This window comes from Pempheris klunzingeri, chromosome 2 (genome assembly GCF_042242105.1).
Source record: "Pempheris klunzingeri isolate RE-2024b chromosome 2, fPemKlu1.hap1, whole genome shotgun sequence".
Classification (NCBI taxonomy): Eukaryota; Metazoa; Chordata; class Actinopteri; order Acropomatiformes; family Pempheridae; genus Pempheris; species Pempheris klunzingeri.
The window spans coordinates 9,733,827-9,757,543 of record NC_092013.1 but is presented as its reverse complement, the minus strand read 5'-3'; the positions used below and the strand labels follow the sequence as shown (position 1 = coordinate 9,757,543).

The window sequence follows — 23,717 nt, the reverse complement described above, 5'->3', positions numbered from 1 at the left end:
GCCACTTGAACAAACAGTTAATCCAATTGCATCTTTGACTCTTAATGATTGTGTCTGGCTGGCTAACTCAATAGCACGGCCGTGACAGCAAGAGTGAATTCAATCAGTGCAGATACATTGCAACTGCATTGGTCTCAACAGTCCTATCATCATTTAACTGCGTGCAGCTTAAATGATAGACAGGAAGAGAGGAAAAGAGACAGAGAGAGGTGGAGAGTAATGGCAGTGTCAGGCTGTATCGGACAGGCCAGACTAGGTGGTGGATGGGGAGGGTTGTGGCTGATGGCTGCATCAGACAGAATGGGGCTCTCCATTCCATTACCCCTGAAGATAATAGAAAGTGCTGCCCTGAATACTAAACTCACACACTGAATAAACAGGCCCGCTCTCACTTTTCATGGACAAGACACTTCAATGTGCTCCAAAGCTGTCACAGCAATAGCACCTCAAAGTAAAAAAAAAGTCTTGATCGTTTAATCCTCCCTCTCTTTCGCTCTGTCTCTCTCTCTCTCTCACACACACAAACACACAAATAGAAATAAAGGATTCTGCAAGGACAAGGATTACACTGTGGCTTCCAACGATCATTTTGCAAAGACAAGCAGAGGGGAAAAATGTCTGTTAGCTAAAAAGAGGAATCAACGAATATGTTTTCTGCAGCAGCTGCATCTATGTGTATGGGTGTGTGTTCATGCTCACCATAGCAAGTGCGTTTGTCAGCGCCCAGCTTCATGAGGTGAGGGCAGGCACACGAAAATGTCTGATTGTAGTTGATGAGACAAAGATGAGAGCAGGGATCCTTGCCATCTTTAGCCGCACATGGGTTGGGAGCTAGGAAGAAGTGAGCATGGGGGAAAAAAAAGTTAATATACTAGTTGTAAAGAGACAAACAAGTCGCTTTGTTAGCCATGTTGACAAGCTTTTCTAAACTATTTCAAAAGTATGTGGACGTTCACGTGTGTTTCTCACCCTGTGGCTGTCTGGATGGATGGTAGACCTGAAGGTCAAAAGGTTGTGTGTTGGTTCTCTGGACCACAGTGACGTTGCTTCCTGTCCACTTGTTTGCCTTGGCCAGCGTGTTGGTCCTCCAGTCCGTCCAGTAAACCTCTCCGCCGTACATAGTGACAGCAAAGGGATGCGACAGATACTCGTGCCCCCTCAGAACCTCAATCAGCCCAGAACCATCATATTTGGCTGAATAAATTGCATCAGACCTGCATATAGCACAATGTTTCAATCAATGTCTGGGTGGAAATGAAGGATACTGTACGTGCATCAAAGAAAGTGCGAGTGTGTTTGTGTCTGTGCCCTATTTTTGACCTGGCATCGATCCAGAGGATGCGACGCTCTAGGTAATCCACAGTGAGCCCATTTGGCCAGCCTCCATTGCCAGTTTCCTTATGGATGGTCTTCCTGCCTTCTCCGCTCATGGATGCCGCTTCAATCCTGGGCAAGCTGGCATCCCAGTCTGTCCAGAAGAGGATTCTGCAACACCATGCCAAAACATGGACGTGCAGTTTATTAAAACATTTATTATCGTACAATAGGTTCAGGATCAGTGTGCAAGGACAGCTCTGCTGTTTAAGTGTAGTTTGCAGTGTAGAAGTTACCCATCCCGAGGATCCAGGGCAATAGCTCGGGGGTGCTCCACCTCCCCAGCCAACAGAGTGGTCCTCATGGTGCCGTCTAATTTGGCCACCTCTATTTGATCTAGGTTGCTTTCCACCCAGTAAATGTTTCCTGCTATCCAGTCCACTGCCAAGCCCTCAGGGGTGGCCAGTCCATACTGGATTACCACATCGAAGCTGGTTAAAGCTGCAGGGACAGATAAAAAGAAGAGGGAAAATGGTCAACATCTTTTTTTGGTTTTGAATGCCTTTTAAACTGTTTTATCTGAGTTAAAAATTCATCATCCTCCAATTTCCCTTTTTCTAATAAGGACTACAGTGGAAATAACATTTAAATTCTGTGCATTTAGCCTTGACCATTGTCACTACACCTTTGTGTGTTTTCAAAAATGTACTTAACCATCTACCACAGTGGAAAAGAAAGAATAAGCAGGACGTGGGGTAGAATGTTTTTTTGTATCATCTTTCTTTGTTTAAACTTGCTTAAGAAATATGATCTAATTATATTTCATCTAACTGAGGAATTGAAACAGTATTTTAATATGTGTGGATAAAGGCTTTGAAGGCTGGAATTTGCTGATGGCAACATTTCATATTGTACTGTAACTTGAAGCACTGATCCGCTTTGCTTCAGTATTTACAAATTATGTAAATGTGATCAAGCTATTTGGATTCAAAGCTAACACTGCATCACAAACTGTAATTCCTTTAATCAAATAGTTATATTCTGTAAAATAACATGTCAGTGCGATAAATGAAAACATAAATAAATACAGTAGTGGCCCAACAGGGGGTGTGATATTAAAATGACATATTATAGAGTAAGCCTTACATACTAAATATGTAGTGTCTCGCAGCGATAAAGAAACACATTTTCCAGCCTCTTTCTATCCATGTCATTTTTCATTGGTTCCCTAATCAGAGGGACATTTTAATTATTTGAGATGAGTCATTATCTGGGGAAATGAAAACACAAAGTCACTTTAAGTGGCCTATTGGCTGTGCCTGTCAAACATGGCACACAACAACAACAAGCAAAATCAAATACACATACATACAAGTATGGACCTGGACACATAATATATTATATACAATATACATATTGCTCATTATTAGTGCTGCAGTGATGATAGGGCCCTGCTTGCCATGCACACTGGTCACTACTAACAAGAAGCCACAGTTACAGCCCAAACAGTGGAGCTGAACATTCTGCAAGTTTACATGTTTTAATGGATATTCTTGCCTGCTAGCAAGTGTCACAAACATCACTCAAAATTCAAGGACAAATGGTTTACCTCAACAGAACTACAAGATATTTCCTCAGTGTGCAATAGCTTATTTATTTATGAATATTATATGACTGTCTAAAAGCCTCTCCAATCCAGTAAAACCCAATGCCAAAGCTTACTCTTGACACTTTATCCGGCTTAATTTTGAATGGAAATCCACTTCTATTACAAGTTCAAAACCTCAATTGTCTATCTTTACTTTATATCATGATGTTTTCTTAATCATAAATGCAATGAATAACCCCTGATTTAGACTGATGAAGGCCATGTGATGTGACTAACAGCTGTGGAAGCTCTGCACCTTAATTCTATGTCAAGCATGTATGTAAAGCATCTGTATGTACAATTTATCTAATCCTGCACAAAGCAAATGTAGCAAATGGTACAACAGAAAGTTTTTTTTTCCCCTCACCTCCATTCTCAGACAGCTTCCCACGATAGATCTTGTCCTCCACTACATCGGTCCAATAGAGGGCGCTCTGGCTGAGATGGAAGTCCAGGGCAATGGTGTTCCTCAGGCCTGGTACCAACACGCTAAACTCGCCTTTATTCAAATCAATGCGGCGGATCTCGTGGCGGTTCGAGAAAATGATAAAGGGTTTGAAAGGATCTGTTGAAATGAGCAGGAAAGATCAGTGGGCATTAACAAGAAGAACTGAGGAGACGGTAAAGGGTTAAAAGCTTGTGCTTGGTCACTGATGATTGTTACTCAAAATACTGCAGAGCAGCTCTGCTCCACTGTGTGGGAAACATAGCAGCCACTGCAGTGTGTGACTTGTCCAATGAAAGAGGGACTGTGTTGAAAGTGGCTCTAATCCTGGGTAATTAAAACACAGTGTAAATAAGACAGGAGTTATCTGTACCTAACAGGCAGCCAGACAGGCTGCAGGATGAATGACTGGGTGCTGGTGGCTAGTGTCTAAGAGCTGGCAGTGAAAAGCACAATTTTAAATTCAAGTATCCTCATTGGCTAGTTGCTGCAGGGAGAAAACTATATTCTTTATGTGGATAATAAAATACAAAGCTATGCCTGAGCAGTGTCTGTTTTTTCACACCTTGCCCTCTCACTCATTTTTCTTCAGTATTTCAGATTCTTTCTTTTCATAAAATAATCATGAAGGCTAGGAACCAATGCTCATGTCTTTCTATGTTTTCTTAGCAAATTATTTTTTCCTCTGTCACATACTTGTGTGAACGCCATTTAAGATCTCCCTCTTGTCTGTCTCCAGTGCTCTGTCCGTTGTCCAGAGGAGTATTATATTTTGGCACAGTGCATCTCCTCGAACCACACCGTTTCCTGCTTGGACAGTCTCTCCTTTGCTTGATCCCAAACCCACACCACACTCATCAATTCTGCAGTCTTGAACCCTGACAAAGCCCAGAACCCAGTCACTTCTCTAGCTTCCTCCCCTACTGTACAGCTAGCATCCATCAAATCTTTAAATTCCTCACTGACGTCTTCTGACTTCCCGTAACCCTCCACCCCTACCCGTCTTCCCCCGTCTGGTACGGTTTCTTCGGTCTCTTACCCGTGCTCTTGCAGTTCTCCATGTCAGGCTCCAGTTCCCAGCCCTCGTAACAAGAACATTTCACACTGAACTTGTCCTGTTCGCAGCGCTGACTACACTTTAGGTGTTTGGCACAGAAGCTCTGGATTTGACAGGTCTTGTTGTCGAGCCCCAACTCCATGCCCAGTGGGCAGGAACAGATCACCCCCTCGCCAGGGGCCACTGTGCAGTTATGGCTGCAGTCGCCATTGTCCAATGAACACAAGTCTGTAAAACAGAGAGGAGCAGAGGAGGACTGACAAAAGGAATAGATACACGCAACTGTTATTGAACCGCTAAAGCCATGATTTAAGTAGCAGAGTTTTACTTGCTGTTAAGGCGTTCCCTGTACTCAAACGTAGCCTGGGTACTGTTGTCCCTTACCACAAAGTTTCTCATCAGAGCCATCTGGACAATCATCAGTGCCATCACAAAGTTTCTCCGCAGGCAGGCAGATGGTGGAGTCGTTTGCACACACATGGTGAGACAGCTTACACACCAGCGCCTCACAGTTGTCCTCATCTGAGTTGTCTTCACAGTCACTGTCGCCATCGCACACCCAGGCTTTGCTGATACAGCGTGCTATGGACAGAAGGCAGGGGAATTTCGAAAAGAATTACTTAAGCTGACTTTATGTACTTTATATACTTCTTAATTTGAATATGGTCTCCTCACCAGAGTCCCTGCAGCCAAACTTGACAGCAGGGTCACACATGTGTGTGACGCCCTCACAGTTCTTCTCATCGCTCAGGTCCATGCAGTCAGTGTCCCCGTCACAGCGCCAACGCAAGGGGATGCACAGGCCGTCCATTCGACACTGAAATTCATCTGTGTGACAACCTCCAGGGGGACGCGTGGCTGTGGAGAGAGAGACATCATAAGTCTCTAAAATGACATTGCCTTCAATCCTCGCCCTTATTAACCACATCAGGACACACAGCCTTGAGCAGAGACAATGTGCAACAACAAAAGGCCGAAAACAAAAACTAATGAGTTGTCTTCTAGAAATCTGGATGGCAAAAACTCTTAGCAACAGGAAAGACTGAACAGATTCAAGTATGAGTTTCAAGGATCGTTGTTTTAATCATAAATCACATCACACAATGAATCACTTTCGTTTATCTATATCATGTACTGAACAATTATTGTATCACTCACTAAAAGACTAATGAGAGTTATTAGGTGTCAGGGGTAGTTCCCATTAGACCAGTGCCAGTGTGACTGATAGGGACCAGGGACCCATTACATCTACGGACTAAAATGTAAATAGTAGCTATGATTTTAGAGACTAGTGCACTTAAGGGAATAAATGACATAATAGAGGAGAGATGCAACCAGTCACCCATGATAATAATAACCACCTGTCACAGCTGGGTTCCATAAATACTGTACAAAAAGGTACCCATTTGTGAAAAGTGGCTTTTAGCCTTAGCTTTTAGTATTGACTAGTTACTAAGGGCTTTTCTTGGTGACCAGAAGCCATGTTGTCCAAGATGCAGAGAACGCACTGCGTAATGTGCAGGCCCTTTAGGCATTTTCATGTCCATGTAGTGAAAATGGTGCATTTGGAAACAGGTTGGGATCAGGAGAAACTCATTATCCTTCATTATTAGTGGGTGTGTTAGAAACTGGTATCAACTGCAGTTCCAAGTGTGGGCTGAAAACATGGCTGCAGAAAGACTTAGTAGTATTAAAGGTTCAATGTCTAGGATTTAGGGGGATTTAGTGGTAATATAATATTTGTAATTGCGTTTTCAGTAGCATACAATCACCTGAAACTATGAATCATTAGCTTGGAATGACCCCTTTATATCTATCTAGGGAGCAGGTCCTCTTCCTGGGAGTCCACCATGTTGCACTGCCATGTTTCAACAGTAGCCCAGAATGGACAAACGGGGCTTTTTGTTTTTTTTACACTGACATAGCGGCTTGAATTTGGAATAATGAATGCATCGGTTGGAAGATGGAGGAATATAATTTTGTGTTGTGAGAAGTTTGATAACCCAAATTTTGACATCAATATCACACTTTGGAAAACATCAACATTACAATCACGGTGGCCTAATTTCCCCATTTAGGGATTTCTTGTAAATCCATATTTCTTAGATGCAGTGAGGAGTTTCCAAACTGTCAGTAGGTGCAGGTTAAGACACTGACCCTGATTGGTGCAGTTTGCGTGGGTCTCATCGCTGTAGTCCCCACAGTCATTATCACCGTCACAGGTCCAGTAGTCTGGGATGCAGCGGCCGCTGTTACACTTGAACTGAGCTGTGGAGCAGGAGTGGCTGCAGCCTGCCTCGTCACTATTGTCCCCGCAGTCGTTATCTGAAAAACAAACACAGTCATACAAAACCCACTCTCTCACATTATGAGGCGCCCACTGCCTCAACGGGAAAAAAATATACAAGTGTATTGAAAGCAAATACATTTCTTTTTTCACAATTAATTCAGTGAAAGTGGAAACCATGGAATATAAATTAAATAGAATATGAGAGATGAGAGGGTAAATAATGGCAGAAACTGCATAGATCAGACCATGCACCATGAGGGAATGTACCAAGCGCTGATACATTGAGCTTGGCAGCAGAGCATAATAAGCAGTTTTAAACCCATACTAATGTAAAAGGACAACCTAAAGTAAACTTTAGCGCTGTTTACAGCAGGTAATTTCATTGTCATCAGGGACAGAAATTTATTCTGTACTACCACTCCTACTTTTTATCATTCAAACTCGCATTCTATTAAATCTATACCAAATTAAATAGAGCTTCATTCATTTGATTGCTAAAAAAACAAATACTCCTTTAGTTTCCCATGTATTTGGATGACAGAATAATGCCTTTGCAATCTATTGAGTCTAATTTAGCTTCAGTCCTGTGTGCAGACGACTACAGTAAATGAATAGCGGCAGTATTGGCCTCAGCTTGGGGCCATGCTCAATCAGCAGAAAAGCAGCCCTAACTGTTTCTGGGCCAGCTTGGCCAGTCCTAGGACTAGGCTAGCGTCATGGCTGTTGTGGTGCATGTTGATCTATGCACTAACCGGTCAGGTTTGGACAATTCAACTCATCAGAGCCGTCACCACAATCCTTTTCTGAAAGACAGAACCAACGGAAGACAGCAGAGTGGGCAAACAGCACAACACGGAACAACAAAACCAACAACAGAACAACAACAAAAGACAGGAGAGAGAGTGACAAAAAGAAGAGTGTGTGCAAATATGAGGATGGGATGCAAACTGTGACACGGGAGAGCGAAGAGTCGCCAGTGTAGACAGACATGCAGGAGAAGAGTAGAACAGACACTAACCATTATCACAGCGCCAGTTTATGTTGATGCAGCGTCCGTTGTTGCAGGTAAACTGAGTGAGGGGGAAACATGTAGGGTAGGCTGTGGACAAAACTAGAGTTTAGACAAGCTTACACCATGTACAAACTGTACTCTCCATGTAAACCTCTACAAAACACCCTACAGCTACCAAACCAGACCGATAAAATGTAAGCAGACCCACCACAGGAAGCAGGTTCATCTGAGCGATCACCGCAGTCATCGTCCAGATCACACGTCCAGGAAATGGGGATGCAGCGCCCACTAGCACATGAGTACTGATTGGGCGGGCAGGTACGAGCTAAAGGACAAAACAGTGTGGATGGAACTCATGTTACAGGTGCACAACAGCAAAACACCCATCGGCTCTCAGTATTTCAGTATGTTCGTTTGAGTACCTGAGCAGGTGGTATTAGATTCGTCCTCGTCGTTCCCACAGTCATTATCCCCGTCGCACAGCCAACGCAGAGGGATGCAGCGGTTGTTCTTGCACTTAAATCTGTCTGTGGGGCAAGTGTGCTGGTCTGGAGAGAAGAAAGGATCCATTGAAGCACAAGAAGGAAACAAAGAGAAGTGAGAAGCCATGTGGGGAGAGGCGTATGGGGAATGGAGAAGTGTAAGAGAGGAGAGATGTGAGGTGCAAATGAGTGAAGGAGAGAGCAGATATTTTAGCTTATTTTGTGAGCTTATGTTAGTTTTTTTTTTCTTCTTTTTTTGGACGGGCTTTTATTTTGTCTGGGATGGGGGCCTGTCTGCACTCCAACCACAGACAGATAGACAAGCAGACAGAGAGCTTTTCCAGATCCACAGACATTGCTACATTCCTTCTTGCACAAACACACACACACATATCATGTACTCACATATACACAAAATTAGTACGTATAAACACGTACTCACAAGATTCAGACTCTGCTCTCTTATTTCAATTTGGCATTAGTGGACTGTCAAATTCAGACTGCCAGAGGTCATCTGACGCAGTACCAAGAGGCTGTTTTTTGAAACCATGTCAGATGAGATGTGTGGTGTGTGAGCATGTGTGTGTGTGTGTGTTTGTGCGAGCAGTAACTTACGGCACAGCTCAGGAGCCTCGTCGCTGTTGTCCAGACAGTCGTTGTCTCCGTCACACTTCCAGCGCTCCTGGATGCAGCGGTTATTCTTGCAGGCAAACTCCCCCGGTTGGCACTGAGGAGGGGGTATGTAAGATGGGTTGGCTGTGGAAGGAGTAGAGAAAAAGAGGGATAAAAGGAATATGGAAAAAGAGGTCATGGAGGATGTGGAGAAAAAAAAAGCAAAATACAGTTTTCAATTACCAAAACAGAGTGGATTTGTGAAAAAGAGTAATTAAAAGACATGTAGAGACCCAAAAGTTAAAATTCAACTCACACATACCAGTCTGAGGCTGAGCTGACTGGCAACACACATGGGCTGGACAAAATAACAGCAACATTTACACGTACAATATACAGTGCTGCAATAAATACCTGTGCAAGGATTTTAACCTTTGATTTTCATTGAGACCATGTCAGAGCAGTTGTTTTTGTTGTGTTGTTTTAACTTAGGGTTGAGAAAAACAACAGGAACACTTCGCTGGTGCTGGTGCTTCTGTTACTGTGGCTGTGGCCCCTGTATGACCGCATTTGTTCTGATATTTTTCTGTTTTTCAATTCCAACAAAACACACACATACACAGCTTGACTCATCTTATCCAACGTACCGGAAATAAAACACAGTTTAATGGAGCACAATTAGTGCCATGAGAAATAGCCCTCAGCCTCATACACTCACACGCACAAAACAAAGCATTCGTGTTTGGACTCACCTTTACAGCTGGTGTTGTCAGATGGATCTAGTATTTGGTCTTCTGCACAAGCACACTGCCTGCCGTCTGGTATGGCCAGACACAGACTGCTGCAGCCGCCATTGTACACAGAACACGCATTGGAGCCTGTAGATGGAGAAACAATCCAATGAATCGAATGCGAACACAAATTAGCACCAATTATGCCCCCCGAAATGTCTTTTAAAAACCATAATTTCTGGAATAACACAAATGGATGGATGCTTTGTTAGAGGAGTAATCTACACACGATATGTTTTAGTACCTTGCTGCTGCTGAGCATCGTACATGCGGATTTCAAAGATAGGCGGTCTCTCGTTGCGCAGCAGAGTGGCCGTGCCAGTCGTGGTGTCCAACTTGTAAATGCTGCCACTACGATACTCATTCCAGAACAAGAAGTGTTTATAGTGGCACAGGCCAAAGGCGTGGTTCAGCTCCTGACCTTCGTACACCGTCTGGTGTTGGAAGAAAAGCAAAAAGTTCATGAAAGTATGATCTGGACACAGGGTGCTGTAGTCTGTTTTTCTTAAAGAATAACTTAAAAAATGTTCATATTATTTCATGGTGAAAATAAAATGTGATCTGGTGGACCGTCTTTGTTTGCTACAAGTTAACATTTGAGTTAATCATGCTATCTATACCATCGATACAAATGCTACACTCAGTTAAAGCCATTTGAACGTAATGACTGTCAACGTAGTAGTGGAACTAAAAAAGCAAATCAAGTCTATGTGGCCCTAAAATACCCTTTTCAATGGTACTCAGAGGATGTGAGTAATTATGTCAATTTCATTCATTTTAACCATAACATTCCAGTTTCTGCATTATGAATTTTAAATGCTAAAAACAACACAATCAAACCAAAGTATAACCAACACACAGGCCAGTGAAAACAGAATATCATCAATTTAGCCACAAGGAGGGAGAAGTATTAAGAGGGCTCAAGCCCACAGACTGTGTTACGCAATGTGATGCACCCACAGTATTCCTTTGCTTTTACAACTCATTCCTTATTAGCTCGCTCACAGCTTGTCAGACCCTGTCAGAATAATCCCCTGCTTTGATTCCTGTGAACCACTCTGACTCTAGACTGCAGTAAAATAATCCCGGTGATGGTGAGCGAGTGCTGACCTTGCGCTCTGAGCTGTTGAGGTAGACCATCTCAATGCGGTCGTAGTAGGCGTCCACCCAGTAAAGGATGCCTTGTGGGATGTCCAGACTCAGACCGTTGGGCCACAGTACCGTTTTGCTGGTCAAGAACACGTTTCTGTTGGAGCCGTCCATCCAAGCTCGCTCAATTTTGCCCCGCTTGCTCTCCTTAGGGTCCTCTTCCCAGTCTGTCCAGTACATCCACCTGAGGAGGCAACAAGGGAACTGTCATGGGTACTAAATGAAATGTGATGGAAAGATAGAAAAAGGAGAACATTTGCTGGGGCATCTTGACGAATCTCTTGGCATTAACAAAAGCAATGACATTTTCTCAAGCTGCCCTAAAGCACACAGCACTCATGAGGACATCCAGTGAGGTGGCTCCACACCATTTCTCAGCTGATCTGCCCACAGGCAAACAAGGTACTTTAGGACCTGTCAATCTTCTTCACTGATCTAAGCTCAGCCTGTAAGCCCTGGATGTGTCAACGTTGTGCAAAACTAGATAATGAATATGACTGACATTAGCATTAACATTTCATATTTCCTTCTCCTTTCAGCAAATTTCTCCTCCCCGGCCCTCGTCTCTCGGAGCCTGATTGATTACAGGCATTAGTGGAGGCGAGCGCCTTTCCCCTGGGAAGCATGTGGACACACATCACCCTGTCACTAGCAACCCAAGTGTGTGAGTGTGTTTATGAGCATGTGTTTCTCAGGAGGGAGCCCAAGAGGTCATATCAAAAAGATGCAACAGAGAAATGCCTGTACGTTAATGCGCTGATGAAGGACATCTATCATATACAAGTAATAAAAAAGGGATGTTAAATGTCAGGGTGATGGTCAACAACATGGATTTAAAAGAATGATAAAAGGCTTCTCTTTTGCAGGAAACTGTGAAGAGACACAGAGAAGAGGCTGAGAAAAACACACTTTTGGCAAGTGGCGAGTATTAAAACCAATAAACAGCTCAGACACAAGAGATAAGTGAAACTGAGACAGAAAGCGGACAGAGATACAAGTTTACGGAGACGTTAGCGACTGAGCAGCTGTGTTATTTCACTTGAGTCATCAGACAGCTGACCAGCTCTCCCCCAGTGTTGCCTAACCACAAATAAGCTTCATTAAACCACCATCTCAAAGTCGGAATAATTCTAACTGTTGTCCAAACCTCTATCTGAGCACCTCTTAACCCTGATGTTGTTCATCGCTCTCTGTGCCCCTTTTCTCTGGAACAAACACAACTCCCTCCACCCCTCCCTCTTTCTCTGTCCCCCTTACCCGTGTAGAGGATCCACTACAATGGCACGAGGGTGAGTCATTTTTCCCTCAATGAGGGTTTTGCGGGTCTGTGAAGCCTTTTCCAGCCGAGCCACACTGATTGTTTTCTTAGGCCCGTCATCTGTCCAGTACAAGTTGTCAGCCATCCAGTCCACAGCTATGCCCTCTACTGTGTGGATTCCTGAGACAAACACGCACTGTTTGTGAGAAGCCTATAGCTACAGAATACATGAATTCAAACTGTAATTCTATTCTGGAATACTGCCTATTCATGCATATAGTGCAAAAAATGCCTGTTTTTGAATATTTATTATGTCGACTTTTACTACTACAAATCTTTTCTACACATATGCAGTTTTTTTTCACAGGTTTACAAAGGGTGATATAAAACCACATGCTACCACATGACTTCTGAAAATCATTGCACAAGCTCCAATCCACATTTTAGCCATTATATTTTATTATACCTTCTTTCACAATAGTGTCCCTCTCTGTTCCATCAATCTTCTGTCGCCCGATGATGTAGCTGGTGGCGTCGGCGAAGTAAATGAACTCGTTCTCAGAGTGAAAGTCCAGAGCTCTGGGGTTCATCAGGTTCTCTATGGGGATCATGTACTCATCTGGCACCTTGGCATTCATGTCCATGCCCCTGATGACCCCTGGGCGACCTTTGCCATAAACCAGGAAGAGCTCATGCTCGGGTTCTGCAGCAAAACGAGAAAACAAAGCCAAAAGACTGCAGCTTAGACCTGAATTTATACGTCCATAACTCAACAGAGGTAGTTATAGTAAATGTATTAACTTGTCCATATATTGTTTTTTAACGATTTCTGTTGACAAAGAATAAACAAAGTAGATGCTGACTCTTTTTTTTTTTTCAAAATAATGTGTATTGATTAAACGAGCAAACAGCATGCAAAATCAGCAAAAGCCCTAATGAAAATTAAGTGGTTTTAAATTGAGGGGCTGAGGGAGAAGAGGAGAGGTTGCCTTTAGTTAAATCAATTGTGTCATTGTCAAGGGCAGTTTGTTCTTAGGAAGCAGATCAATATAATTCTATTATTGGTTGATAGAATATCAAAACACTTCTCAAAACGAGCTGAATCAGCCTGACAGCTTTATAGGGAGGTCAGTGCAGAGACAGAGAGCCAGACTAAGTTATAGTGTTGGTCAGCTACTTTGTTCATAGCTCTATACAGCCCAGGGGAGAACCGCATCCCCGGTCCAACCTTGGCTGCCCTTGGCTTGAGGTCAACACAGATGAATCACTGCAGCTTCCAAGTTTGTACTTACAGTTTAGCTGGGAGCATGCAGTACACATCAGTTCTGGATGCACTGAATCTATGCTACAGTGCAGTGGATCCCAACCCTGTTTTGTCAGACGTACCTCCACAGCCCTGTCAGATGAGCTTAAAGTGCCCCTGCTTTCACACCATGCCACTAAGTTGCCACCAAATGGGTTCATTTAAATTGATTTTAAGCTGGATTTTATTCAATACCTTACATCATTCAAAAGTAGTAGTGTTACAATAATGCTTTCATACAGTTAAATTGTCATTGTTGAGGTCCGTTTAGTCAAGTTTGAACTGTACTTCTAACACTTGGAGTCGTAAAAGATGGATATTTCAACCATGCATCTATGACTTTTAGATAACTATTGCAGATGTTTAACCATTACTTTTAGTTAACCATTTGAACTGGCAATTCATTATTTTAAGTCAGTTTCAATGTTTTATTTTTTGTTTAATTCTTAGTTAATTTTCATAGTTTTCTGCTTGCTAGTTTTCACCAGTGGTCTTATTATTTTTTTTTATGAAATTGTATTTTTCTTGTATCTACTTTAGCTCGTCTTTCCACATACACACTAGGAACTGCAGAAGTACCCCCTGGGGTTCAAGTTCTTTGGAGATATTTGAAAGAAGATAGTAGATTTGCTGTTGCGTGAACATCATTGCTTCACTACGCTAGTCGTCCTACTCACTTTTGCAGGACTTGCCATCGCTGCCCAGGCTGAATCCAGAGCGACAGCGGCAGGTTCGGGTCTTGTGGCCGTTGCCCAGCAGACAGATGTCCGAGCAGCCTCCAGCCTTCCCAAACTGGTCCACCTCACATGCATGACTACGCACTGAACACCAAGTAGGTGGAAAATAAATTCACAAAACCAGAGGCATTATACTGTATTCAAATGTGAATGAGATGTGAAAGCGTATGTGTGTGTGTTCTACCTGGCGGCTGGCGTCTCTGGTGGTAGACGTGCAGCGCTCCTCCCTTGTCCACCCTGGTCACTACTTGGTAGTCTGTGCTGTTAAAGCGGTTGACCCTGATCACACTGGTTTTAGGCTGCATGTTAGCGTTGTCCGAGTTGGTCGCATACAGGTAGTTCTCAAACACAGTCAGTCCGTACAGGTGCTCGATCTTAAAGAGAGAAAAATGGGGAGATGAAAATAAGCTGTGCTGGCAAAAATACATCAGTGCTGTGTTTAAGTGTGAGCTAACAAAGTCTGGTAAAAAGTGAATAGTCTAGCTTTGATTTTTTCACTTTGGATGTGCAAACTTAAGTGATGCACGACCCTGCCTCACCTTCATATAGTACACTGCCTTTATGCAAAGTGAGCCTTTACACAGTTTGCATATTTATAAGTCATAACACGCGATGAAGTGCCCTAATCAATGAAAACAAAGCACCACTTTGGGTGTGAAGAACGCCACGATTCAATGTGGAGTGGCATTTTACTAGTCTATTATCACACTTCTACTTAAGGCGATTTGCCATAAAAACATGATTTTACTTCACGAGTGAGTGTCAACTGGTAATGTAGCATGAAGTGGAGGTATTGTTTCCATGGTTACCTTCAGTTTAATGAACCATGCACCGTGTTGTGGGCTACAGAAGAACGGTGGTTAAACTGTAATGCCATAAGTCTTTTTGAGGTGAGGTGACATACAATTTTAACATCCATCTGCCTTTGGTTCAGAAACTAGTATTTTCGAGGTAATGGTACAAAGTGGTATTATAAAGTGATGCAGTGTCTAGCAGCAGTGGCAGAGAGGAACCAGGAAAATCTTCCACTGCTCTCAATAGACAGAAGTCACGGGCGAACTAGCTTCTATCTGACAAAATCAGGAAGGAAAAGCAGGGCAAGAACTTTCAGATCTGAACAAACATAGACCAGTGACTCAGTGTCCCATGAGGCCATGTCTGCAGCAGCATAAAACCTGAGATGTCATTGTGGTCTATCACAGCAGCCTATGTGGAGCTCACTGGGCTGTGGAGACACACACAGAAGGACGTAGACTGAAAAGGGTTATTACTGTTGGCTCAAGGGCAACGCTCTGCTGAGGTGATACAGTGAATGGCAACCTATTAGGAAGCATGATTGTGCACCTTTACACCTTCACCTTTACTCATAGATGTAGCTTCATCAAACTAGGCCGATGGTAGCCATGAAAAAAAAACACACACTTCACACTATCTACAGCCACCATACCCTCAGAACTGAAAATAATTATTCTACAGGCTCTCAGTCGGATGGCATTGGACACTTTTTCTCTGCTCACAACCACCTGAACTTTTAAAACTGCATTTTGATACAAAAAAAAGTTTCCAATGCAGCTTCAGGAGAGCGTGTGAAACACATACATCGTGATAAAACAGCTCAAACTCAGCACCATCAATAACACATTTCCTTTTAACCTTTGTCTGAAGGATGTGCATGTACTAATACCCTATTACAGGTATACACACACACACACGTACACACACACACACACACACACACACACACACAAAGTGTCTGTGCCCTTAGGGTCAGTTAGTAAATGAAAGCCATTACTTTTCTCAGATAACAGTAAAAGCCATGGTAACGTGTTTAAGAGCCACTGTGCTGCAACATCAACAGCCTCGGTATTAGACGCTATTAATCAGCTGCTTTAATGAAAAGGCAAATGTCTTCCATCTTCTCTCTGCTCATAACTCACTGGGCAAGAACACAGGAGGACACAGGAGAAACATAAGGTGTATTATAGATAACTAGGAAAGTCAGGAAAACGTCTAGAATTTTCTATTTTCTGCTAATGGAAGATAATGGGTATGTGCTGTGTCTGCTGCGGCTGTCCTCTCTTCTCACCAGCAGGCCTTGAATGATGGTGTGGCGGTTCTTGCCTTCATAGTCCACCACCTCAATGTAGTCCAGATAAGCATCAGCCCAGTACACCAGCCTGCTGACGAGGTCCAGCGTGATGCCGTGGGGGAACACAATCTTACTGTCCACGAGCTTCGTTCGGTTCTGGCCATCCATGTCGCAGCGCTCCACCTTAGGGATCTGACCGTAGTCTGTGAAGAATACCTTCCTGTGGAAACAAAGGATCAGACCCCATTTGAGCATAGAGTCAATGGATGGAACTGAAGCTCAAAATAGTTTCATTTTCAGCCCACCTGGCTTTTTTTATGATCGATTTATCTCCTTTATTTCCATCACAGATAGAGAATAATAATCAAGCTTTTCAGTAGACAGCAGATGGAAGCAAGATTATTTGTTGAAGTCACGGTTAAATGCTGAATATTTGCTGATTTGCTTTAGGTTTTGGATTGTTGGCTCATCTTTGTATCCTCCGATACCATTTTCAAGACCTAAACCTTGACTTTCTTTCTGAATCTTTTTAGTTTTGTAGGCTATCAATATTCTTAAGTATCCTCATCCTCATCCTCAGTCATTATTCAAGTTTTTCCACTGCTGCCCAAACAAAAAAGTTTGACTTGTTTATAGCTTGAAAAACCAAATCATTCTCGGTCACTGTAAACATGTGAGCAAGCGAGCTAGAAAACACATTTAACACAGTTTCATTCATCAAATATACTGAGAATAAGATTCACAGTCTAATTTAAATCTCACAAAATTGTGTCACGGTGAAGTAATTCCACACTCAGTAACCAATAGATGAAGCAAAGCAGAAACATAATGATGCTTTGTTTTTGTCAATTTGACTTAGGATGAATACCAACCAAGGATAATTTTTGCTGTTATTTTGGCGTTATTGTTGTTCTTCTCCCCCCAAATGACACTGCAGACCACAAATCAAAAAAAAAAAAAAAAAAAAAACATTGAAAGAAAACATTGACCTGAACTTGTTACTGGAAGAACCAATTACAGCCGAGGAAATTGAGTGGGATGAAAACAATGCGTGTAGCTACAAGCACATACACACGCACGTTCTGACTTTCATGCTGTTAATTTTTTCCAAACACACAAGCATGCACCACAGAAATACACACACTTTTAGGAATTCAGTTGGAAAGTCTGCTCATAAACAAAAAAGCTGTAACAAAAACATGGTTTTACACTCAAAACCTATACAGTCAGCATACCACAGTCCAAACAGAACATCTGTACCCAATTACTCCAACGTCCAAACCTCAATTTAGCCTTTCCACCCATTTCACCTCATTGTTTTAAACTTGGGTAACAACGACAGTTGACAGAAGTCTGACTCCAGTCGCTCTCATGGGACTATGAGTTTGTATGAAGCACTTAAGAGGATCCCTGCATGAAGGCATTTAGAAAACCAACACACATACAGTCCTGTACCTGTCTCTGCATGTGTTTTGGTGTTTATGCTTAAGACAAAAAGTACTGACCCCATGGTGGGGTCCAGGGCGATGCCTTTAGGGTTGTACAGCTCCTGGTCCAGGAGGGTGACACATGTCTGCCCGTCCTTGTCACACACAAAGATCCTGTCGTCCACGTCATCCACAAAGTAGAAGTTTCCTGTGAGCCAGTCGATGGCCATCTGCTCCACATCTGGACAGAGAGAGGGCAGAGGGTTGAGGAGGGGGTAGGATGGGACACAGGAGGGACAACAACAGTGTTTCTCAGTGCTTCTATTGATTCATTTTGACTGGAATTGAACTTGAACATGTGTTGTTGTTGTACATGTTTGCAGCAGATGGGTAAGAGCTTTTACTCATAGTCATGTGATGAAGTAAATTAGTCAGCAATGCTGTGAAGCAGCTACTTCAACAGCTCTCCCTCCCTCACACATGTTCACACATAGTCCAGATTTTCAGGTCTGGACTTGGGGCAGTTTTCTTGACTGACAAACGAGATGGCAGCAAACTCCAATTAGCAAGTGTCCAGGTAATGCGTCTGTCATTCAAAGTTACTCAGACAGACAGAATATGAGACAGACAGCTTGTTGCCTCAAGGAGTGCGATGTTGCCATAGCGGTAGCTAAGCGACGATGAGTGTGCATTTTCTGCTGAATTTATTTTGCCAAGGCTCCGCTCACGAGGAAGACCAATGCCCCACCCGTTGTTGAAAATCAAATACCTAGATGCATGCATATGGCACCACATACGCACTTTATGGAACATTTACAGCCGACAGAATTTTTGAATTTCAGGCTGGAAAGGGAAAAGGCTGGAATACCCCAGCTCTGTCCAAACTGTTCTGAATGTGGTGCAGGACCACATAGGGAGGGTCTGAGGGAGGAGAAAAATAGCGAAAAAGAATAACACGAGACATTAATATAACCCTCTCCCTGCTTCCCTCATTCCCTCCTCTTCCTTCCTTTCCTCAAACACCAGCTCAGCCACATTGAGTCTGAGCCAAGATCAGAGACAGAAAGCTATTGTTAAAGCTAAAAGCAACGAGATGTGAGATGTTACGATATGTGATCCATAATGATCAATTTACTGTAGTGGGGGATGAAAAGTAACTAACTAGTAAGTATACTTCTGGGATACTTGTACTTAGGTGTTACTTAGGTCCATTTTAAGTAGCTTTCTACTTGGACACCACTATTTTATAGCACTTTAATGCCACAATATCTAATTAAAAGCTGCAGTTACTTGTTACTTTGATTTTAAATATCTGAAATTAGCACATCCAGTAAACTGTCATGTATTGCTACAATATCAATAATGCTGTATATACAATAGTTAAACGTAGCTTCACATATAACAGCTATTAACTGCCTGCATAGTTAGTATTTTTCATGATAATGCAATGATTTTTTAGGCCACTTGGGAGCAGCATAAACAAGCTGTGAACACAATTTTGACATATTGTGATTTTTTAAGTCGACAAGCTGTTGTTAACAAACAGTTGCTCAGTTTTCTCATCCAGCAGACATGGAGACACATTAGCATTAAGTTGGCGTTGTGCTAACTTACTAATGAATGCAAGTCTAATATCTCATGAGCCTAATTTCAGTTTTAGCTGTTATATGCTCCATTATGTGCGAAACAGCCAGGTAGCTGGACGTTAGTAGTGATCAACTGTAGTTGTAGCTGCTGAGATGCACCAACAATGTCTGTGGTTCGATTTGGGGACTTTTATTGCATGTCTTTCCCCACCCTTCTCTCTCATTTTTTTTTTGTAAAAACCAAAGAAGGAACGTTGCAACCAGAAGACGCTAAAAGGCTCGGTAAAGCTGAGGAGAACAACATATTGGTCACTAAAAGCAGTCCCTTTGTATGGCAGCTCATTTCCACCATTGTGATGATGGAAAAAAAGATCTTGTAATTCATTATAATGATGAACTTTCTCAAAATAATGACTTGATTATTTGAGATACTGAGTCATTATTAGTTAGTTTGTCGTTATTTTGAGAAACTCTCATTATAATGACAAACTGGGTCTTTTTTCTGTCACAGTGGCAGAAATGGAATTCAATATCTTTCATATAGCGATCCATTGTTAATATAAAAATTGATTATAGCTGCTTTAAAAGCAAGCAATTTTTAATGCAAAGCTTTTACTTGCAACTGAATATGTTTACATTGTGGTTTTGATACCTTTAGTTAAGCATTTTTTCTACTTGGCATAGGGAATGAAAACTATACATCTGCATATGAGTGAGCTAGAGAGAGAGAGAGAGAGAGAGAGAGAGAGAGAGGGTGAAAGAGGGGGAGGACGGCTTCACAAACCACAAGACTTGTATTTTCACAGCTGCTGCAAGCTCTGTTCTCCACAAAACTATCCACACACACACCGACTCACACTCATACACAAACACCTCAGATGTAGGGATAAAGTCATGCTGCAGGAGTCTTCGGCCAAGCAGTGAGCAGCACTTAGGGTGGAGGTCTGATATGGTGGTATGTTTGTCAGGGTGATCAGGTCACTGTGATGATTTAGGGGAGAGCAGAGGATCAATTTCTCCTACCAGGAAAGAAAAGCTTGGGTGGGGGAAATGACAAAGCAGATTCCTGGGCATAAGAGCACAATAAAAGTGTGCATGGTGAAAGCTTACCAGCTCTGGACCAATAAATCTGACTGCAATTCCAGAGGAGACCTCCATGTTTGGAAAAAACTAACACATTTTTAAAGAGCCTGGCTGGCAAAGGGAAGGAAACACTTTCAAATATTTGGGATTTGAGTTAAAGTGGAAAACAGATAAAAGAAAAATGCAGATGGATAGAGGTGAAAGGAAGAACTAGTGATAAAACAGTAAAGAAAAGAATGAGGGAGAAAGAGAGAGAGAAATCTGATTTTCACTTGGGGAAACTTGGGCATTGTGCAGCAGCATTTCTGAGGTTTATGGGAATCCAGGGCCGTATTCCCAAAGGTGCTCTTAATTTTTAACACAGAGTTCTATGTTTAAACGCTTCCAGCTGCCCCACAACACACTGATTCACTGATTAAGCAATGGATAAACTAAGGGGGGGGGGAGAAAAAAAGAGATTGTGCAATATTCGAAAAGTTTTCTCTGCGCCCTGAAAAAACGTCCATCCCCTGCTCTCCATTTTCCTCCACCTCTGCTAAACAGAAACGGCTCCAGCCTAGCCAGAGAAACTTTTCTATCTCCTCCCATTCCCCTTCTCTTTCTCCTCCTCCTCCTCAGTGCATCATCCCCCTATCCCTCCCCTTTGTCTGTTCCCCAGAGGTGGAAAAACAGTCTGGATCCATTAACTGCAGCTCTGTCTGTCTGAAACTATGCTATAAAAAACAACACAGCATAATTGAAAAAGCAGAACCGGCTGCCTTCTTCATTTTTTTTCCCCTTTTCTCTCTAAACAACTTGTTTTCTTCTTGTTTTCTTGTTCATCTCTCTGCTCATTGTTCTGAGAAAAATAACCCCCAAGTGTCTATATAATGTACTTAAAATGCAGTGCTAAATGGAGCAATGCTAGGCTGACTTTTATTCCAATAACTTCATGCAGAAGAGCAAGTGTTGTGCATACATCATTGCAGACACACGCTTCGCATTCTATGCTGCTAATACAGGGTGTCAATAACGTAGTTATACTTTAGAATACTTTTAGCAGAGCTGATATGGTTTTGATGCCTCCGTAGTGTCACTTTAAACTGTGATTGAAGCTCTAACACCAACCGCTCCTACACCCCAACCCCCACTTCCCATTGCCAACCTCCCACACTTAAAAACACTCCCTCAAGCATCTGGCAAAGGCGTCACACCAGAAACACACAGGCAGGGGGGAAAAAAACAACAACAAAAAAGACTTTTGGCTCTACAGTAAATGTAGATCTGTTAAGATCCAGAGCCATGCAAAGCTAGATGGGATACTTTTTTGAACTTAAGTATAGACTAAAGGCCAAAATGTATTTCATAGTGAGTGTGTGAGTAAAAAAATGGAGAGGGACTGAGACGTTTAAAGCTGAATAAAGTGTTGAATGGAGAGAAGATTTGAAAATGTGCTGACTGGCTTGCCTTTTAACAGCACATGACCTCTTAAGGAGATTTCAGGCCAGTGTCTGTGCTAAGCAGCACACTGTAGCTCACTGTGCAGGGGGTGCAGGTACCAGAGCTCTTACAGTACAAGCAGGGAAGGGAGGCTTAGTGACAGCTCGGGATCAGCCCTCCTGTGCGCAGTGTGGAGCATCAGCATTTACTACTGAATTTAAATCTATCTCAGCTTCCCATTGAGAGACCTCTCAGCACCCACGTTAGAAACAACTGATTAAACTGACTTTCACCCAAAATGCATTATATGTCCTCACCAAATTCTACAATAAATGACGTCCGACAAGCACAGCTCATTCAGAATATGCTTTCTGAAATAGAAAATGAGTAACAAATGTTTAAAATGCATTGAGTTTGCCCTGAAACCTGTTTTTCATAATTATTATCAGCCATGGCTTTTAGAAGCTATTGAGTCACAATGGATTGATATATTTGGTTGAGACATTTATATATCCATTTGGATGAACTGCAATCACTTTGTTGATCCCTTAAAGGTCTCATATTTAGCTCATACTTATACTTGGAGATCCTACCAGAATAGGGTTACATGGTTTAATGTTCAAAAACCACATTTTTTTGTCATGGATGCTGCAGGGTGTGCTTTGCTCCTGTTCAATGTCTTCGTGTTGCCGGCATTTGGTGTTTGAGCGCAAAAACAAGACACTGAGGTGAAGACACTGAGGTCTTCACTGGGTGAGGAACGTCCGCCTGCTGAAGGGCTGGAGGAGGTCACATGATCAACAGATCCCCTTATGACATCATAAGGGGAGCAAAATCTTAACTGAGTGTTTTCACACACATTTTCTGAAAAATGGAGGAGGGGAAAAATAGAAAGAACAGTCTTTTCTCATAGTTTGTCAGTCATTAGGCACACTGGTGACAAATATTTATGTTGAAAAGACATTAAAAAGCGCATTTTGCATAATATGGGACCTTTTTATCCAGCGCCATCATCAAGTCAAAAATGCAATTTGTCCGATAGGTTTCTGACTAAAGACATGCAAAATAAGTTCCCATCAACCTCAGCAGTACTTTGTTTTTGGTGCTAATTAGCAAATGTTAACATGCTAAACTAAGGTGGTTCACGATGAGACATCATACCTACTAAACATCATCATATCATATTGGCATTTTGCACACGTCAATATGACAATGTGGTCAAGCATAGGCTCGCAAGAGCTGCTAGCATGGCTGTAGAGCTTGTTGTTGTCGTATTACTGAAATTAATATTGCATAGATTGGAGTATGAGGATGCTCATATTATTAAATCAGTGCTCTAGATATATCACTGAGTTTTAAACTGTTAATTCAAATAAACTCTGATATATTTTGTAGTTTTTGTTTGATAAAGGCTAAAAGTAGTGAAGAAAAATAAGCTAAATTTTTCCTTGCCACATGGGGCTTACATCACCACTTCTGTATGTCTGACAATGATTTTGAGAGACTGGTATAATTGGCAATGGCGAGAAACAGACACTGTCAAATATAGAATGGGAGTAAGTGTATGTTTCATGAAATTTGGGAGTAGAGAGTGGGACTAAGAAAAAAACAAGAGTCAAAGGGAATGCAATGAAAGTGTGAGAGAGAGAGTGAGAGTGCGAAGGGGGGGTGGGGTGGGGGGAGGTGGAGACACATCTGGACAACTCATCTGTGGCATACTGAGGTCATGAGTCACTCCAACCACACGCGCATCATTTCCTGTATGTTCACCCCTTGCCATTGGTTGCTGCTGGCTCTTTCTATGTTGACTGTAAGCATAAACCTTCTCCTCCTATTCTGTCACACTCGCACGCCAGCAGCCTGTCCAAAAGACCAACTCTGCTGTCTAGGCAGTCGCTCCAGATTATGGACTGGAACAGATGAGAAAAATCTGCCCTTTTATATTGTATATTTTTTGCGCAGCTGTAAGCATGCTGTTTGGGGTCCACTGGGTGGTCAAAGAATGCAGCCCTTTA

General features: G+C 42.4%; 1 protein-coding gene across 1 annotated transcript in view; it reads right to left on the bottom strand.

The window, feature by feature from the left end:
- The window catches only part of LOC139210503 (low-density lipoprotein receptor-related protein 1-like), a 105,009-nt gene that overhangs the window by 28,485 nt on the left and 52,807 nt on the right, over nt 1–23,717 (bottom strand). Inside the window, exons 7-28 of the mRNA XM_070840509.1 lie at nt 17,693–17,855; nt 16,185–16,407; nt 14,283–14,472; nt 14,039–14,182; nt 12,525–12,761; nt 12,058–12,238; nt 10,762–10,984; nt 9,896–10,085; nt 9,613–9,738; nt 8,864–9,004; nt 8,189–8,314; nt 7,975–8,091; nt 7,773–7,853; nt 6,622–6,789; nt 5,140–5,322; nt 4,849–5,046; nt 4,447–4,692; nt 3,330–3,527; nt 1,611–1,815; nt 1,321–1,485; nt 970–1,214; nt 700–831 (exon numbers count right to left, since the gene is read on the bottom strand). Of these exons, the coding sequence (XP_070696610.1) occupies nt 700–831; nt 970–1,214; nt 1,321–1,485; nt 1,611–1,815; nt 3,330–3,527; nt 4,447–4,692; nt 4,849–5,046; nt 5,140–5,322; nt 6,622–6,789; nt 7,773–7,853; nt 7,975–8,091; nt 8,189–8,314; nt 8,864–9,004; nt 9,613–9,738; nt 9,896–10,085; nt 10,762–10,984; nt 12,058–12,238; nt 12,525–12,761; nt 14,039–14,182; nt 14,283–14,472; nt 16,185–16,407; nt 17,693–17,855 (3,882 nt within the window). The remainder of the gene's footprint in view (nt 1–699; nt 832–969; nt 1,215–1,320; nt 1,486–1,610; nt 1,816–3,329; nt 3,528–4,446; nt 4,693–4,848; nt 5,047–5,139; nt 5,323–6,621; nt 6,790–7,772; nt 7,854–7,974; nt 8,092–8,188; nt 8,315–8,863; nt 9,005–9,612; nt 9,739–9,895; nt 10,086–10,761; nt 10,985–12,057; nt 12,239–12,524; nt 12,762–14,038; nt 14,183–14,282; nt 14,473–16,184; nt 16,408–17,692; nt 17,856–23,717) is intronic.